This window comes from Zootoca vivipara, chromosome 3 (genome assembly GCF_963506605.1).
Source record: "Zootoca vivipara chromosome 3, rZooViv1.1, whole genome shotgun sequence".
Taxonomy (NCBI): Eukaryota; Metazoa; Chordata; class Lepidosauria; order Squamata; family Lacertidae; genus Zootoca; species Zootoca vivipara.
Window position 1 is genome coordinate 86,485,215 of NC_083278.1, and position 19,266 is coordinate 86,504,480.

The 19,266-nt window shown below is 40.2% G+C and overlaps 1 protein-coding gene across 1 annotated transcript in view; it reads left to right on the forward strand.

The window, feature by feature from the left end:
* Positions 1 to 19,266, forward strand: part of BABAM2 (BRISC and BRCA1 A complex member 2) — a 132,229-nt gene that overhangs the window by 8,958 nt on the left and 104,005 nt on the right. Inside the window, exons 3-6 of the mRNA XM_035111504.2 lie at positions 550 to 626; positions 6,666 to 6,760; positions 17,261 to 17,455; positions 18,793 to 18,867. Coding sequence (XP_034967395.1) covers positions 550 to 626; positions 6,666 to 6,760; positions 17,261 to 17,455; positions 18,793 to 18,867 — 442 coding nt within the window. The remainder of the gene's footprint in view (positions 1 to 549; positions 627 to 6,665; positions 6,761 to 17,260; positions 17,456 to 18,792; positions 18,868 to 19,266) is intronic.

The following is a 19,266-nucleotide window of genomic DNA, read 5'->3' on the forward strand; positions in this document are numbered from 1 at the left end:
TACTAAAGAAGCAAGTGAATCTTAGGCATGTTTACTTTTATGTAACCCCCACTGTATTCATTGATCTCCCACCTCTGGAGGTGCATAGGACTGCAGACATAATAGCCATTTGAGGTATGTATTAGGTATTTTATTGTATTATGGGGATGTTTTCCTTGAGAGAAAGCAAGTCCACATGCAATATATGGAGGAACTGTTGCAGCCATTGCTCTTTTCTTTTTGGACAGGAGACATTATTGAAGAACACATAAGGAAATGTGGATGAGGAGCAGTTTTCTACTTTTATTTGGTAACAGGAGCCACTGGAATGGGCAAGAGATCCTGTACTGTGTTTTTATTTCTAAAGTACTTTACATACTTTGAGCGCTTTACAGTAAATAAAAGCTGACACCAATCATGGCTTTCAGATTTCTGATATAAAATACTTTGGTTTTCCTATGCTTTTATCTAATGCCTTTGTCATTTAATCTGGGGCATGTGTTGCTCATTGATCAGACTCTGATATTGTGTGCATCTTGGTCCTTCAGTTCCCTCTTCTTTCCCTTCTAGCTGCATGTCCTTGACTCTTGGGCCCAGCTGTGATCGCTTTAAGTTGCACATTCCATATGCTGGAGAAACACTAAAATGTAAGTGCTCAAACTTTAAAGTTAACTACCTTCTGAGACTAACTGGGGAAAGTGCCTGCTGTATGGAATGCTCTCCCCAGGGAGGTTTTCATGGTGCTGAACCTTCATTTGGTACAAGACTGATAGAAGACATTTCTATTCCCCTAAATGTTTTAGATAATGTTTGTTAACTCTGTTCTAATTGTGGTGGTTTATGAAAATACATTTCTGTTGCTTTTAGCAATGTCTTTATTTTTAATATGCTGATCATTTGGTTATTTATGTATTTTTAATGAACATAATTGAACGAATGAGTTCCATTAGCAGAAGCCCTGCACAATGACCAATGCTCACGCAATGAGGCTTTCTCCCTCCCACCCCCCCACCCCCCGTGTCCCCTGAAATCAGCTCACAGGGTAGATAGAGGGTGTCAGGAAAATAGCCAGAACAGCACACAGGGGAAAGAGGGGTGGGGTTTTTTTCCACCTGGCAAGTCAAAATGATAGCCCTGATGGAGCGATGGTCTTAGCATGATGTTGTATTCCTCCCCATGTATTGTTAAGCTGCCTTGGGAGTTGTAAAGTTGAGGAGTGGGGTAACACATGTTTTAAATAAACAGATTAGAGGTACAGGTAGGTAGCCGTGTTGGTCTGAGTCGAAACAAAATAAAAAAATTCCTTCCGTAGCACCTTAAAGACCAACTAAGTTTTTATTTTGGTCTGAGCTTTCGTGTGCATGCACACTTCATCAGATACACTGAAACAGAAGTAACCAGACCCTTATGTATATTCGGAGGGTGGGGGTGATGGGAATGGGTGTTTCTGTTGCATCTTCTTTATCAGTTCAAATATGCATGTGCAATGATCCCCTTTTACCAGTTTGTTAAGCAGCCTTGTCAAAGCTTCCAGGCTTTATGGAACTGGCTCTCATGACAGCAGCCATTGCAGCCCTTGTTATGCATCCAAGAAATGCCTGGCTTGAGGAGAGAAAAAGGCTTCAACCATTCTCCTGCAGTGTGGCGAAGGGGGAGGCAAGATGGAATAGGCACTGAAGGGCAGTTATCCCCTCCAGTGCAGTCTTTTTTCAACTGCAAGGGCTCCTCCCTCCTGCAGCTGACATGATCTGGCAGTTGGTACTCTAGTAGATCTGTCCCTGTTGCAGCTGGGGAATAAAAAAAAATCTGCCTGTGCAGCAAATGCAGTGGCGCCCTTCTGGGGGAGGCATTTGGCCTTGAGGGATGTATGCCCAGGTCCTTAGTCCTATAAAGTGCTGGGAGGTGGCAGACAGGTTTCCAAAGGTCTCAACTCTGTGCAGTCATCAGTCTCTGTCAGTATGTGGGGCTCTGTTTTAAGAGTAGGGGAGTTTATAATTCTATTGATCTTTTTGGTTGCTTTTTGTGGACAGTTGTTCTAATGGTGAAGCTTTTCTAGTGAGTGTCTGTTCTTCTGTACAGGCATTGGTTGATAGATCTCAGTTTGGACTACATCGCTCTCACACACTCCACATCACATCACTCTAAAGTGGACCATAAACCAAGAAAGTGTTTTGAAGTCAGTGGGAGAAAGCAAGTGGGAAGTGGTCAGTGAATCAACCCCTAAGATGCAATCCAAACCTATTACATCAGTGGTGGAAACATCTAATTCAGTGGAGTTAAAGATGGCCTCTTACATGATGTGCTAGCATCTGGTTTTGTGGCTTACCACTTTTAGAGTTCATTCTGTTGCCTGTGCGTGGTTTTATATTAGATTGAGATCTTTGAAACTGTTAATTGTGCAAGTCACATGAAAGAAAAATGGCACCAGGAAACAAAGGAGCAAGTATAGCTTTTAATTTATTTATTGCTGTAAATGACAAAATGTGATGCTCATTTCCTAAAAAGGCAATGAATTGTTGGCATCCGTCTTTCTCAAGAAACAATGGGAGAGTGTTCCATTGAGGGTAAGGTCAAACCATTGGGGAATTACAGCACCTGCTGTGGCTGTAGAGACCTATAGGAGAGAGGCATGTTTTATTGCAGCTAGGGAAGATGAAGGCACCCAGTTACAAATGCACCATGACATTTCTTCTCTCTGTGCTCCTCCCAGCAGTCATGAGTATTGCTTGGTTTGGTAACCAGCTATCAGATTCTGGAATATCCATAGGGAGCTCATATACAAAGGACATGAAGCTGATCTTATCCAAGCTTCTGCTTTAAGGCAGGGTGTGAATATCCTCATGACACACTAGCATTCATTACGTAATTCTTTCTCCTGGTAAGTTTATTAAAATATATCAAATAGACAAAACGAACCAAGCCCCATATTAATGAGGGGAATCATTTTTCATGAGTTGCTGCCATATGGGAGATTCAGATATGGATACCATAGGTGACTTCTTTGGGCCTCATGTAGAAATAATTATTTAAAAATCAGTATTTACTCTGGGGAAGAGGGTTTAGCCATTGATGTGCTTGATGTTAGTATTTTTGGCTGTGTACACACAGCAGTTTAAAGTGGATTTGAGGTGTGCATATTTTCACACCCACGTGACATTGTCCTCATCCAAGTGGCAGCCTTCACTTCCTACCCCCTGTTTAATTTAGACATTCCCAATTGATGGATAAAGTGGGGCACACACAATTGGGGTTCTTTAAATAAATCCAGTGTTTTGTGTAAGTAAGGTATATTGGAAAACTCGTATCTTTTTTTTAAAAAAATGCATTGGGCCCACAGGTGAACAAATACTTGCATGCATTCCCACAGTGACCCTCAGATTTCTAGAAATTGGAGTGATTGGGGAAGTACTAATTGAGGCAAAGGGACAACAGCACACAATTTGGATACATCCCCTCACAATTTGGATACATCCCCTCAGAGCAGTTGCTCTGTTGACAGAAACAGTGTTGCGTTTGACAACCTGTTGTTGTGGCTTAGCCTGGAAAACAAAAACCTCTTGAGACAAAGCTCATTTGAAAGTGCTTTTCTGTTGACAGACATGCGCAAAAGCTTACATGGAAAAATCAGATCTGTGTGACGCATGTGCGCATTACCATTCTGGTGTGTACACTGCCTTAGCCTTAGCCTATTTCATCCTAGTTCAAGGGCTTCGTTCTCAGTTGCCTGAACATGCACAGGTCTCTCTGTATTGGTGTTTACAAGCCTCTGTCATTCATGTACTCAGCTGTAAATGGCCACCCAATGAGAATGATATGTTATTTCTAAGGTGCCTGGGTGGCCTCTGACCTGTGCAAGCTGCACCAATATATCTGAACAAGAGGAGCATATTGTAAGCTAATATAAATTGTTTAGCTGCTACTCTTGCAGTTCCCCCCCCCTATTTCATATATACTTATGTAATTGCTGAGAAGAAGAAAATTATATTCTACCATCTTATACTAGTTGCTAAGACTGGCTTTCTGAATTGTCAGTAAAAGACAACTGGAAAACAAGTAGCAAGTAGTCTATGTTTTTAGTAGAGCATAGAAGCCTATGTGTTCCTAAAATGTAGGAAATGTTTTATCACCCAGAGTACATGTTTATACAGTTTAAATGTTGAGAGTACACATAAACTCGGGTGGCAGCTTTTTCCTAACCGCATTATATCTGAAAAGGAATAATTATTTAGGCAATTTATAATTTTTTTAAACATCTTATGTCACAAAAAAGTACAGTGGTGCCTTGACTTACAAATTTAATCCGTTCCGAAGGCACCTTCGTAGGTCGAAAAATTCGTAAGTTGAAAAGCGCCATTGGAAACGCGATTTCCCATAGGAATGCATTGGAAACGGAAAAATTCGTAAGTCGAAAAAACCCTATCTAAAACTGCCGCGGTTTCCGTTCGGATGTCAAGAAATTTGTAAGCGTGCGACCATTTGCCCCATTCGTAAGTCAATAAATTTGGTTATCGAGTCGTTCGTAAGTCAAGGTACCACTGTATCTGAATTGTCTGAAACAAAACATTAGGCTTTTTCTGTGATATCAGGTAAAATTCCAGTGGCATAGTTCCATGTATTTGGATATATATGATGGAAAAAAAGATTTCACATCATGATTTTTTTAAAAAAGCGTACTACTCTTAAACTAGCCTGGGAAACCTATGGTTCTTCATATGTACTTAGACACTAATACTTCTCAGCTTCATCCAGAATGACCAATGGATGATGGGAGTTGCAGTCCAACAATATCCAGAAGTTCACATGTTTCTCTCCCCTGGTGCCTTAAAACATGTGTGTGTGTGTGTGTGTGTGTGTGTGTGTGTGTGTCACCAAACAGCCATGGTTGTACAGGGAGGCACTGGCGAGACCTCAGTTCAAACCCTGTTCATCCATGGAGCTGTCTATATGATGTTTGCTATTTCAACCTAGCCTACAGCACAGGATGATGGTGAAGTTGGAGATGACAAGACTGTGATGAACAAAATATTAAAACAGTTACAAAGCAACAGGTGAGATCTGCCCCATGATGATTACTGTTAGGTCCTTATATGACTGCAACAGTATTGAGAAAGAATATACTTCAGCGTTATGGTCTGCTGAATATAACAACTTTCCAATATTACACATGCCTCTCTTTACAAATCCAGCAAGATTGGCAGCATGTTTTTTGAGTTGGATCTACAGTACTCAAATGAAAAATGGCAATCTATGGTAAGAGAGAATGCATATTTAAAGCCAGCAAATATGGATGTGATATAGCTGCAAATAAGTAGCAGATGAGAAGTGTTAATATGTGCTTCGAAGCATTATGAATGACAGTGTTTGTGGTTCAGAACAAAATGTTTTTTGATGGGCAAAGGACATTCATAATTGGCACTTGTGGAAATTATTACTATAAGCAGACAACAGTGTACAGGAACACCAAACATCCTGTTGCTAGATGTGTGGCTGTTATCTTTTGAAAGCAGAATAATTCTATGAAAAATGGCCACAGAATGTCGTAACAGGAACATTTTGAAGTGTTCATGGTTTTGTCTTGTGAGATTGGTGCTGAGTACAAGCTGAAGTGCCTACTTCCTTTGCGGCTAACCACTGCATCCTCTTTGTAAGAGATCAGTTTTCCTCCTCCAAATCATCATTCACAACAGCTGTCATACTTCAAATCCAGGTAGCTTATTCTGGCGCTATGCCACACTCACTTGGCTCCCAAAGTATGTTTTCAAAATTCATAATGTTCCCACTAGTCCAGGAAGGTTGGCAACCTCTGATTTATACTGGAATAGCAAATAAGTCTAATACACGGGGGCAAAGGGGCGGGGAGGCAAAGCCTTGCACCCATATGCTCCTTATGTTTAAAATGTATATCTGACTAATTCTGTCCTCAAAGGCACCCAGGGGTCTTAAAAGATAACAAAAACACACACATAAAGAAGTAATAAGTAAGAGAACAAGAAAGTTACCATTGACGTGGGTTAGGCCTTGCATCTCAAGGGTTCTCTGGAAGAGAGAAGCATTTTGCTTGTATCAGAAAGGGTGCCAGGAAAGGGACCAGCTGAGTCTCCCTTGGGAAGCTGTTCTGTAATCTGAGGGCAATAAAAGAAACAGTACTGGGATTGCCTAAGCTAGCCTATGGTTATAGAACATGAAACAGGCACTTGGGTGATGACCTGCGTACCTGGACAGGTACACACTTGGGAGCAGGTGGCTCATCATGTATCAACTTGCCTGGAAACCAGTTGGGAGTCACTGTGATGGATAGTTTTAGTCTGACCTCTGCATTGAGTTGCCTGTGACGAGAGAAAGTGTCTAATAAATGTTAATAAAAATATCAACAATAATTCTAGACCAACTGCAGTTTCCAAATGATCTTCAAAGGTAGCATCAATATTATATTATAATATATGACAGGTTCATAGTAACATATTTTCCCATTAGAACAGTATTTTAAGGAGCCAATACATCTTCCGGACTAAGATGTGGGAGACTTTTAAGTATAGAATTTATGTATACAAGTTGTCTTACAAAAGGTGGTTTAGACAATGCTAATAGTTTAGACTTGCATTGCACATGAATGCAGTCAATGTGTATAGACTTTTCTTTGCTATGGTGGTAGCTAAGCTATTTCCTTACTTGTTTGCTTGTTTTAGGGGATATAATTTTTAATGCCTACTATCCAGAACTGCCACCTGACTTCATCTTTGGAGAGGATGCTGAGTTCCTTCCTGATCCCTCAGCTTTACATGTGAGTACTACTCTAGTGTTCTGTGTGCTGTCATTTATACAAACACTTACCTGGCTGTTTATCCATGGCCCTCAAGCTCTGGAATGACGTGTGTTCACCCACCTTCCTATTGGCAAGCCTTGCCTGTTCTGGCAGGCATTTCGTGGTGGGGCTAAGTTGCTTATTTATTGCTCTAATTGTTGTTAGTGGATTCTATGTATTATAATGTGCTCTGTATTTTTAATTGCATCTTGCTAATGATGTGGTTGAATTATTATAATTATAATTAATAAGTACCTTCAGCTATTGGTTGCAGCAGCGGGCTGAAAACGCACAAAACCAATTAAAAATGTCAAACTGAAATTTGCAAACCCAACAAAGGTTTTCAGTCTTGTATTTTTGCTGCTCCCTTAATACATGTACGTTCTTTTATTATCCTAATGTAAATTAAATTTTGCCTAAATTTCGTGAATCAGGGTGCTGTAAATAGTTGGTCATTTTTTTATATAGCATACTGATTAAATAATTGTGGTAGCTGTTAGTTTTCGTAGAGAATACATTACAGTTAGCTAAAAACTACAATCCTGGAGAGAGACTTACACTGCCTGACAGAATTATGACATCTGCTGAAAAAGTTTGCATATTCCTCTGGGTTTTCAATACTTCTACCTTTTTTTTTTTTTTGGAGAAATCTGCTGCCACATAGTCCTTAAAGTGATCACATTGTAATCTTTTGTTTTTATTTTTATTTTTCTTATTCTTATTCTTTTCTGATGAGTTATCTGTTTTTCCTGCTACTGTTATTGAGCTGGACTTCTACTGTCCCTATTCTGCCCGTGATCAATCCATTTTTCATTTTTGTGGACCGCAACGTTCTTGCCTAACACAGCAGGCCTTTCAAGGATAAGAAGGGTTTAGTTCTTATATGGGTAGGATATTGTGGTGGGAAACTCTGAGGAACTCTTTCCACATAACCACCTCTTGCAATCCCGGGAGTGGAGTGGTAGAGACCAGAGGCATGGAACAGCATTCATTCAGGAAGAATAGAAGTAGAGGCCATGGGAGCCGTTTCATCTGATGTCTTTAGCCCTCTCATTGTAAAACGCCTTGCTGTGGACCTAATAATAGGTTAGACTTCCCTCTAATAAACATTGTATAGGTTTGAAGAAGGGCTAATTCTATAGTACAGAAAGTACTACAGTATTTGTGAGGGTGAGGTTCTGTATTCATACCTTGAAGCATGGACGTGAAGTGAAGGTGTACTCTAGGTTTCATCATGTTAGGCAATATTTTGAAAGCTGAAGATTTACCGTAAGTGTGTGTTTTGTAATAAGGATAGGCACACTTTCAGGAAGGGAGTATGCAAGAATCAAGTATGCTAGATGGATAACCCTTCAAAAAATGGGTGTCATTGTCTAAGGTGGTAAACAGATCATCCCTCCCTTGAGGAACTGTTTTTGTTGCACTATGTTTATATTATGGAAAGAAACTACTCCATGGCTAGAGATAAGGATCTGGCCTCGCCCTAGTAATACATTTATATAAATGCAGTAGTCTTATCCATATACACTGGTGCAAAGCAAGGGGTAACTAGCATGTGGCTCTCCAGATGTTGGACTCCAACTCCCATTAGCCCCAGGAAGCATGACCAATGGTCAAGGAGGGGAGTTCTAATCCAGCAATATCTGGAGGGCTGTAGTTTAGCCGCCCTATGCTAAGCCACAGTTTGTGTATGTAGCCAATGTTGAAGCTTAGCTAGGAGGCAGTTAGTCTCCTAGAAGCTCATTTTGCAAGTTGAAAAGAAGTATCTTTCTAATTCCTGCCTTTTAATTTCATTTTTTAATGAGAAATCATTTAAATTAGCAATTCTGTGCCCTTTAGGTTCTAATTATTGGACCATAAGAATTTTTCCAGAGAGAAAGTAACTGCTTGCAAATGTGCAAGTAAAACATGTAATTTCTCTGATTAGTGCATGTCATTTAGGAAATAATTAGCTGTAGTTAATCCCCTTTAAAATATTTTTTTCAGTTTGTAACTTCTGTTCTACTTGGAACAGAAATATCTTTCTTACGGGGGTTCCTTTTTGTTTTGATTTCCCCGCATATAGCAATACAGTTTGCCTTGATTTTTGACATTTTATAATTGGAAAAGGAAACCAATAATATGTTGTATTGGGGTAGAAGTTGTAAAACTTTTCTCATCTACACTTTCATCCAAAGTATGCTTACTCAGAGGCAAGCCGATTTGCAGGCGGCGACCATTTTGTGCTGGGGTTCTGTTCCTGGCCCCTGTGAGCATCAATGGAGAGCCCATCTTCTGGGTCCAAAAGGAGCCAGGCCAATTGGTGGTCGCTCATCAATTGAATATGCACAAAGCAATTACTTTTAAGTATAAGTTTGGTTAATCAAGTCTATTTCGGACTATGAAAACAAGAAATACTAGCCAACTATTGGTTGTGTACAGTACACTTAAGGGGACACACTGCAGGGTTACAATTTGAATGTTAAATAATTTGTAGTATATTCAGAGCTACTTTCATACATTACACGGAGACTCCGAGACTGGAGAAAAGAGCAACTAAAAGGATCGGTGAGCTGGAATTATTCTCTATGATGAAGGGGACTTTATTGGGGAGGGGGAAGGTTAGAGGACATGTTAGAGGTGCATAAAAACTATGGCTGGTGCGGAGACACTGAATAGAGATACAATTTCCTCCCTCTCATAATGGTAAAACCCAGTGAAGCTGAATGAAGCGAAATACAGAATGGGCAAAAGAAGGTGCTATTTCACAAAGAGCATTTCAGTACAGAATTTGCTTCTACAGGATGTAGTTACGGCTGCAAACTTGAAACAGGAGGTTAGACCAATTCATGAAGAATATGGCTATCAGTGGCTACTACAGTAGTCAGGACTGAATATTATTTTGAGACTCGGAGGCAGTATGTTTTTGAATACCAGTTCCTGGAGAACATAAGCAGCAGAGTGCTGTTGAGCTCATGTCCTGCTTGTGGGCATTCCATAGGCATCTGTTTGACTGCTATTGGGAACAGAATGCTGGACCAGATGGGCTTTTGGTGTAGCCCAGCAGAGCTGCTCTTATGTTCTTATTGCCAAAGGGTTGGCCTATCCTAATTCCCCGATCAGTGTGCCTGCCTGCTACAGGTGTTTGCAAACACCTGTCTGTAACTTTTACATTTCAGGTGTATGCTTAAATATTTTAAGTGTATGCCTAAAGCAGTAAGATATAAACGGATTCTGATTCTTCCTGTGAAGCGGACACTTTGGATATAAGTGGAAACAAATGCTTGTGGCTGAGAAGGTGATTGAATAGATAGAGAATGGAACAGTTATCAGATAAATATTCGTATTTTTCCGTTGGTTTGTGAGCATTAGTATATATCAAAATTGCTTCAGAATAAAATGTTTTCGATAGACCTTTTATAGCAAATCTCTTTTGCTTACATGTTGTACAGTGTTTGCAATTAATCCATGAAGAAAGGCTCTGCATAAATTTAATCTTATTAACCGCTATCAAGGGCTTGATTCTTGTGTTTCCTGACATTTATTTCCTTGACAATTATTGCACTTAATTCTATACTCCCTTAAAAAAAGGGGGGGGGGAGTGCACCAACTGAAGATCTTGCTGTTTTCTGTAGTACAGCCAGAAAAAACAGTAGCAAGCTGTCTTCTTCAAAGTCACGTTCCTGGAAGATATTCCGGCAACCTGGATGCTGAAGCACATTCTTAAGAAAAACAAGTTCCATTTAATTAAGAAACGATTTGCTTATTCTCTTAATGACAGGAACAAATTGCATCTTATGCAGATTGTTCCTAGTTTTAGAAAGAGATCATACCACATGTATGGGAAAGATGGCTTACAGGCATACAAGCTCCATCCTGACAAGCATTGTGTTGACAGTTCAGATCTAGACTTCTAAGGGCTGGTTAAATAGCCTATGTGCCAAAACTAGCTGATTGAAATGGGTGGTCGCTAAGCATGTTGAGATGGCAGGCAGCAGTTCTGCTGAAGTCAGTTGTTGTAGGACTGCAACTATGTGTTATCCGGCATGGTTGCAATAAGTAATATTGGTTGCTTCCTTTTAGAATGGAGTACTGTTCTCTCACTATGATTGATCTGCAGTAATCTCCAAGTATTCGGTTTTCCTTTTCTTGCCCTGAGTGGTTTTTAAAAAGTGGAAGCTAGAGGGAATGCACTTCAGGATACTTTCCAAAGTCATAGGAGTGGGCTGGAAATCAAAATAAATAAAAGATCCAGTAGCATGTTTTTTCGTCTGTGTAAGACGAGATATGTGAACTTATCTACAGAACGTATCTGAAGGCAGCCCTGTTTAGGGGAACTTTTAATATCTGAAGGACTATTGTATTTTAATATTTTGTTGAAAGCCACCCAGAGTGGCTGGGGAAACCCAGCCAGATGTGTGGGGCACAAATAAATTGTTGTTGTTGTTGTTACTGTGTATTTGGTGTGGTTAATTGTTTATAACCATATCATACGGGCTCTCATGTAATCTGAAACATTCCAAAGTGCACATGGTTAGGAAGTCCTGATGAGTTCATTGTGTTATTTCCAGGTAATTCTGCTTAGGAGCACGCATATATAGGAACATATGTACATTTAATAAATAAAATAAGTGGTATCTGGAAACCAGGGGTGTGATATAGCCAAAGCAGCTGAGCACTTTTAAGCCTCCTTGAAGGTATGAAGAAGCATATGTTTAACACTCTTTGCTTGAAATTACTGGGATTTGAAAGTGCTTAACATCTTTGGCTGTATTGTGCACATAATATTTTGGTTGATGTTAGAATGAAGTTGGAAGTGTCCTCAGATATCATCTAGTCCAACCCTCTGCCAGTTCAGGGCAAAGGTACAATTGCTCAACTCAGTAAATATTTCTATATTTATACCAAAAAACCTTATTTGCCTTAGGGCTCATCCACAGTTTCCTTTTGCCTTACATGCATTCTAGGCACAGCTCTGTCTTTTCCCAGTCTATGTCCCACTATTGTCCCCAGGAAAACCTGCTCTTTAATGCTGAATCAAAACAAACAGCAATTAGAGTCTTCCACGGAATGCCTTTTGCTCCCATTCACTGGTAGAGTGGATTTTCTGATCCTGACTGCAGTCAACTGTTATACTAATAGAACCAAAAGAGAGAGATACTCAGTGTAACCCCTCATTCGTTAACAGATATATTAAGAAGTAGGTGATTAAAATCAATTATTTTCAGAGAACAATATTGTATGCATGCATAAAAGGAGGAGTTAATGGCATATACAGTCATACCTTGGTTTAAGTACGCTTCGGTTTGAGTACTTTCAGTTTAAGTACTCCGCGGACCCATCTAGAACGGATTAATCTACTTTCCATTGCTTTCAATGGGAAAGTTCGCTTCAGGTTAAGTACACTTCAGGTTAAGTACAGACTTCCGGAACCAATTGTGTACTTAAACCGAGGTACCACTGTATCCTTGAACTCAAGGGATAGCCCAAATGGCCTCAATTTCTTCTAGAGGCAAATAACGCACACAGCAACTATAAAAGGCATGTGGGGACTCTTAAATATGACTATAGAGCAGAAGAGAGGGTGTCAATACAGTGTGTGATTGTGTGTCGCAACTCCCATAAGTGCGAGAACCAAGCAACCTTTCCTTCTGACTTTTCTTTATGGTCTCATACAACAGCAAACCCAATGGTAGGCTGCTTCCCATGCAAGAATATTTTCTGTTTCATAGAACACATGCCTGTAGTAAAATATTGTTAAATTGCTGGTATGACAATATTTGATTGGCAACCTTAGTAAAATATGTATTAAATGCAATTAATCGGAACAGCATTAAAATAGCATTCCAAATCTAAAATTGCTTTACTCTCCCATAGGAATGTTGCATAGTTTTATGAATTAAGACTTGCCGCTATGCACTTCCTTCCTTGCTGTATGTTTTTTAAAAGGCAGAAATTACACTGATGTTTTCCAACCTTGATGGTTTTTAATTCATCATGTTATGACATCTACCTAACCAAGTCAACTGTTACATCACCCACAGCAGCTCTTAAGGTAGTTAAGAATGTCGTCGTTAAGAATGTTGGACTAGAACCTGGGAGACCAGGGTTCCAATCCCCGCACAGCCATGAAACTCACTGGGTGACGTTGGATCAGTCACTGCCTTTGCAGCCTTACCTACCTCATAGGGGTGTTCTGGGAATTAAATGGAAAGGAGGAAAACCATGTATGCCGCCCTGAGTTCCTTGGAGAAAAAGGTGGGATAGAAAACCAATCAGTCAATTTGTAGAAAGAAACTCCTTGCTGCTCTCCTCTGCTGGGAGGGTGGATTATCCATTGAAACACTGCATGTTTAAGAGGGCATGTTCAGTGGAGGAGAGGCCAAGCTAATACAAACAGGAACTGAGTAGGAAAGCAAACTGTCTCTTGTGCACTGTGGATTTCCAAGGGGATATTTACTGAGACTTTTTGTGGGTATCACAGGAGGAACTGGTGGACACCCTGACATTTATCAGGTGCCATGTTGGCGACCTCCATTGTATAACATTAAAGGAGGATACAGTCTTTTGTGACCGTGATGCCTAGCTTGCTTTTTGTTTTTGTTTTTTTAAAGGAAATGGAAGTCTGGTGGAACATAGCTAACTAAAGTTTTACCCAACTTGTGGTTTTACTCTTTTTTTAATATTAGCGTATGAATTCAAGAGATGGAATGCTTCCTGGAATCTTACCCACTTGAAAGCATTTGGTAAAGGCAGAAAAACTGTCTTCAGTCATACTGCCCTAGAATGTGCCAGGAAAGAAGGTAGTCATCTGCAGGATGCTTCTGCCAGTGTGTGTTGCCATATCTGTGGTACTGCACAATCAGCTATACCGTATTTCTCTGTGTTGAAGATCTGGAAACTGTGCTAACCTGTATCTGGTACCATTGCTTTTCTCATCTTGCTGGAATAATGATGCTGGCACAAATGTTTCTCATTGCACCTAACTTTTGTTCCTGAGGCAGAACAGTAGTATAAGTAACCGAGGTTACACTTCTAAGGGTGGGTTTTATGTGAGTATAGTCAGGAGTGTGTGTGTGGCTCCTCGGCCAGACATAGTATAGTGTGACTTTTGTGTGCAGATTGGGCAAAAAAAGTTTATTAAGAGCCTATAAGAACTGACAACATGAAGAAAAGGTGCTTCCAGTGTTATGTTTTCCTTCTGCCTGACCGCTGTTCTGATTTACTTTGACAAAAGCAAATTAGTTATATGTAATGGCTGGGATCCAAAATATTTGGGGCCAAAAATGTGCATGTTTGGTTGTCTGTAGTGGGGAGGGGATATTACAATTATGGTGAATGCATTCCTGCCTCCTCCGCCCTAGATTTACAGGAGCTCATTGAAAGTCATCTCTCTACTGCATGCCATGTTTATTCTTTAACTTTCTGTTTTGCAGCTGGTCACAAATCTCTTGATAAGCTGATAATTCTAAATGACCGTTTTAAGAACAGGGTGGTTTTGTTTAAATCAAAGCCAATTAAATCAACATGAAAAAGACAGAAGAAAATTGTTTAAAATCATGCGTTTCCAGAAGAAATGTGCATAGTAAAGGTAAAGGTACCCCTGACCATTAGGTCCAGTCGTGGACGACTCTGGGGTTGCGCGCTCATCTAGCTTTAGTGGCCGAGGGAGCCATCATTTGTCTGCAGACAGTTTTTTCCAGGTCATGTGGCCAGCATGACTAAGCCGCTTCTGGTGAACCAGGGCAGCTCACAGAAACGCCCTTTACCTTCCCGCCGGAGCGGTACCTATTTATCTACTTGCACTTTAACGTGCTTTCGAACTTCTAGGTTGGCAGGTGCTGGGACCAAACAACGGGAGCTCACCCCGTCGCGGGGATTCAAACTGCCAAACTTCTGATTTGCAAGCCCTAGGCTCTGTGGTTTAGACCACAGCGCCACCTGGTTCCTATAACAATTTGAACTGATTGGCAGCAGCAGCATGGAGCCTTTCTGTTTCCTGGTAGCATAAGCAGAACCTTTAGCCATGCAGCCAACATGACTCTTGTGCCACAAAACTGTGTCATTTTAGATAAGGGAAACAATTGTGAAATTAACAGATCATTGGCTTGTCTCTCTTTCTGTATAGAAAGAGATGATAAGACTACAGTCATACCTCGGGTTACAGCCGCTTAAGGTTGAGTCTTTTCGGGTTGTGCTCCGCGTCAAACCCGGAAGTACCAGAACGGGTTACTTCTGGGTTTCAGCGCAGATGCATGCACAGAATTACTAAATTGCGCTTTGCGCATGCGCAGAAGCGCCAAATCACAACCTGCACGTGCGCAGACTCAGGTTGCGAAGGTGCCTCCCACATGGATCACGTTCGCAACCCTAGCATCCACTGTATCTTAATTGTCCAGAACTCTACAGAAACAAGGCTTGGTGGTTTGCCCAGTAATGCTTGGCCTTCATCTTTATACATACACCCACCCACTGGTGTTTGTTCTTTTTATATGGAAAAGCAGTTTTAAAATTAATACATTTCGGATTATAAAAGCAGACTTCAACATTTCAAGTTCTGACTTCAGTTAAAACCAGGATATTTTTTTCAAAGAGACACTTAACTTAAATGTTTAAAATATAGAAGTCTGACATAAAATAAAGATTCTCATTGATTCCCCCCAACTTTGGTTCTTATGTGTTTGTACTTCTTTATCAGATTCAACATCATTTTTGTTTATCCTCCAAGTAATTTTTCTGTTATGACTTACTTTAAAAAAATATAGTTAATGTTGGAGCAAAACAGCTATCTTGTGAGATGATTTTTTTAATGTCTAAAATTGATCTGTTAGGGTGAAGCTATTTGAAAGCTCTGTTCTGATGCAATATTGTTCAGCTTGACAAGAAAAACCCTGCTGTTGGAACAAGAACAAATGACTGCTTCCTCTTTCTGTTTTCTTTTTCCCCTTAATGTTTGTTAGTTGTTTAAAAAAAGCATATATGGGTGTGATTTTCTGTCTCATTGGTGCTTAGGAAAAATGTTCCACTCCAATGTAGGACAGTTATTAAAACGTTGGTCACTTCCTTTAACACAATACTAGTGATGCAACACAATAGAAAAAAGTGGGGGGAGAAGGCATTCCCATTTCTCATTAAAAATGATGTCAGCCCCTACTGGCACATTCCACCCTTCAACTTTCTGGGAAAGCTGTTTGCTGAAAGGCTTGTGGGAAGGAAATAGCAGCTACGCAGAACATGTATACTTGCTTGATTTCTGACCTTGTGATGCAAGATTGATTTCCTACATGATATGCTGTGTGCTTAGCTGACAAAATCTGATAAAAGTGAACTTTCTGATCAGTTGATCTCTACAACACCTTGATAGCCATTGCACCTAATTACCAGTTCTTAAATCACAGTACTGTATGTGGTAAGGATCACAGTCCTTCTCGCTCTGAAAGATTCCAGACATCTCCTCTACTGAATGTGTAACTGAAATATAGCCTTGGTGCCTACTTACTCATGTTGATTGCCTGTTCCCCATACCTTCCTCCCCCTTCCTATTTTCTCCCCTTCTAATAAAATTTATATTTGTAAGCACTTCTGAGCAAGGGCCTGTCCTCTTTTCACTCTGCAAAGTGCCATGTGCATTACACTATAGTAGTAGTAGCAGCAGCAACAGTACTAATAATGATATGTTGTATTCAATGGAGTGCTAAGGAGATTATACCATTAGCTCAAGCATTCCTACTTGCCTGACAGAACAATCTCTCATGTGATTTCCCCCCACACACTTCTGCAGCATCTTCCAACTCTGGAAATATATATGGGAGTGGCAGAAGTGAGGAGTCCCTTTGCAACAGTGAGAATCTTTGTGCTGGCTTCCGCTAATGCAGCAAGTTACTATAGTTGAATACACCCCAACGTTTTGTCTGGAGTTCATCTTCTTCCTTGGTGATATTGTAGATACAATTTCTCCAGCTTTCCATAAAATGTCACACTGTCGATGGAACCTACCGTAATTCTACTTTATCTTTTAAACATTTAGGTTTATATTTTATTTTTGTCCTTGAGTCCTTCCTATCTTTGGAAGATTGAATAAACTATAGTTTCTCCCATAAATTCAATGTTCCTTGTCTAGGGCCTTATAGGAGACAGTGGAGCAAAGTCTGCAAAGATCACTTTATTTCTCTGAATTTCTAATTTTGAAAGTAAGTTTTTCCCTTTAGTATAATGCCACTGCAGGTTCTTCCTAACATAGTTTATCTTTAATATCATAGCCTCAGGTAGAGAGAGATAAATCTTTTTAATCTGTCTTGTATTCTCCCTAACTTTTCATTTTAGCAGGAGTTTTGACTTGAGTTTCTAACTGAACTGCTCCCATGCTCTTTTAAGGAAGTGGAATGTCCTACGGCTTGGTCTAACTCAAAACCTTTCCTTGGTAGGGCAGTGAAAAAACAACAATATTAGTATTCCTGTTTTCACGAATTAACTTGGTCATTGTCTCAATTCATTACACAGAACTTGGCCTCATGGAATCCCTCAAACCCAGAATGTCTGTTGCTTGTTGTAAAAGAACTTGTTCAACAATATCACCAGTTCCAGTGCAGCAGACTACGTGAGAGCTCTCGCCTCATGTTTGAATATCAAACATTACTTGAAGAACCTCAGTATGGAGAAAACATGGAAATTTATGCTGGCAAAAAGAACAACTGGGTAAGTGGCCATAAGTCTACTAGCAAAATGTAGAAATCCTTTCTTCATGGGGACTGTAACCATTGATTTGGAAAGGTTATTTGTGCTAGGCGTGTGGCTCTTAAAGTATATGAGGTGTCCTCAATTTACCTTCCTTGTCCTCAGCCTAACTTCCTTGACCTCAATTTACCTTCCTTGCTGTCTACTCCCTCTTTTTGTTCTTTAACTCTGTTGCTCTACTAATTTAGAGGCAAACAGATGTAGAGAAAAGGATTGCAGCAGTTACTGGCAAGCAACCACTTTCAGGAGGATGGGGTCGAAGTGTCCCCCCCCCCCCCCATTCATGAAGTGGCTTTCTATGGAAACGAATTACTGACTGGGCTGCAGTTTGCACAAGGCTGTCTGATGTACAGTTATCCTTCAGAGTTTTTCTTTTAGGTTGACTGTTCATAGATAGGTGTTGGAATAACATAGCAAAGAATTCAAATGCTTCAACTCAGTTTAGCCTGTCTCTGCAAAAAGTATTATCAGATAATGATGAGTATAATGTGGAAGGTCTAGCTGCATAATATATGATCTGCTCTCCCGATATTGTTGAACTGCAGTTCCCTCTATCCCTGACCAGTGATCATGTTTGCTAGGGCTGATGGGAGTTGTCTTTATTCGGACCTTTTGTCGTGTGAATTTCTCGCCGCCTCCTGCATTTTTGTGCACTGCTGCTTTGTTGTTGATTTTTTGTTTTTAAGTGTAAGTTGTAATTGTTTTAACTGTGACATATTTGCCCTTGGACTATCTGATGATGGGAGAGAGATTACAGCGTCAATCAAATAAATAAATAAAAACCATTTGGAGGGCACCTAGTCTAATATAATTACAGTGGTACCTCGGTTTAAGAACAGCCCTGTTTACGAACGATTCGGTTTACGAACTCCGCAAAACCGGAAGTAGTGTCCCAGTTTGCGAACTTTACCTCGGTCTATAATGGAAGCCGACCAGTGGAAGGGCACCGGCAGCGGGAGGCCTCATTAGGGAAAGCGTGCCTTGGTTTAAGAACGGTTTTGGTTTAAGAACGGACTTCCGGAACGGATTAAGTTCGTAAACCAAGGTACCACTGTATTCGTTGTCATAAGGGTGCTCCGGATACCTTCCCTTTCCCGTTGTGCTAAGACACGTTTGTGTACTACTTACTAAACTATAAATACATTCTTGACTTCATTCATGGCTAGAATGAGCTCTCTAAATTGTTAGGAAAGCATTAGGAAACTTCCAAAAAGTTTGATGTACGATTCTGGCTGTTGCTTCTGCTGTACAGTGATATTGCTCAGCATAGGTCTCACTGTTTTTTCTTCACTTGACAGACTGGTGAATTGTCAGCTCGTTTCCTTCTGAAATTGCCGGTGGACTTCAGCAACATCCCCACTTACCTTCTCAAGGTAATGATTCACCATGGTGTTAGCTAACCTGTTATTCTGTGGAATAATCTGAATTGATGAGACATTCAGCATTCAAATTATTCTAATCTGCTTGGAACAAGTATAGTCTAGCATTTTAAAAATACATTTTTAATTTGTGCATGGGGGTACTGCTACTAGAATGATTTTGGATTGCAGTAATACTGATGATTGGAATCAGATTCCAACGTGATTAGTGACTATCTGCAGCCACGCTTTAAAATTCATTTTACATTCATTTCTGGTCCCTGCTGTCTACTTTGGCATACTTTCCCAAAGAAGAAATGAAATGAGTTTAATTCCAGAGCGAGCATACAGTATTTTAAAATTTTACAAACAGGCCTTCAATAGTTTTCAGCGTGACACCTAATATCTGACTAG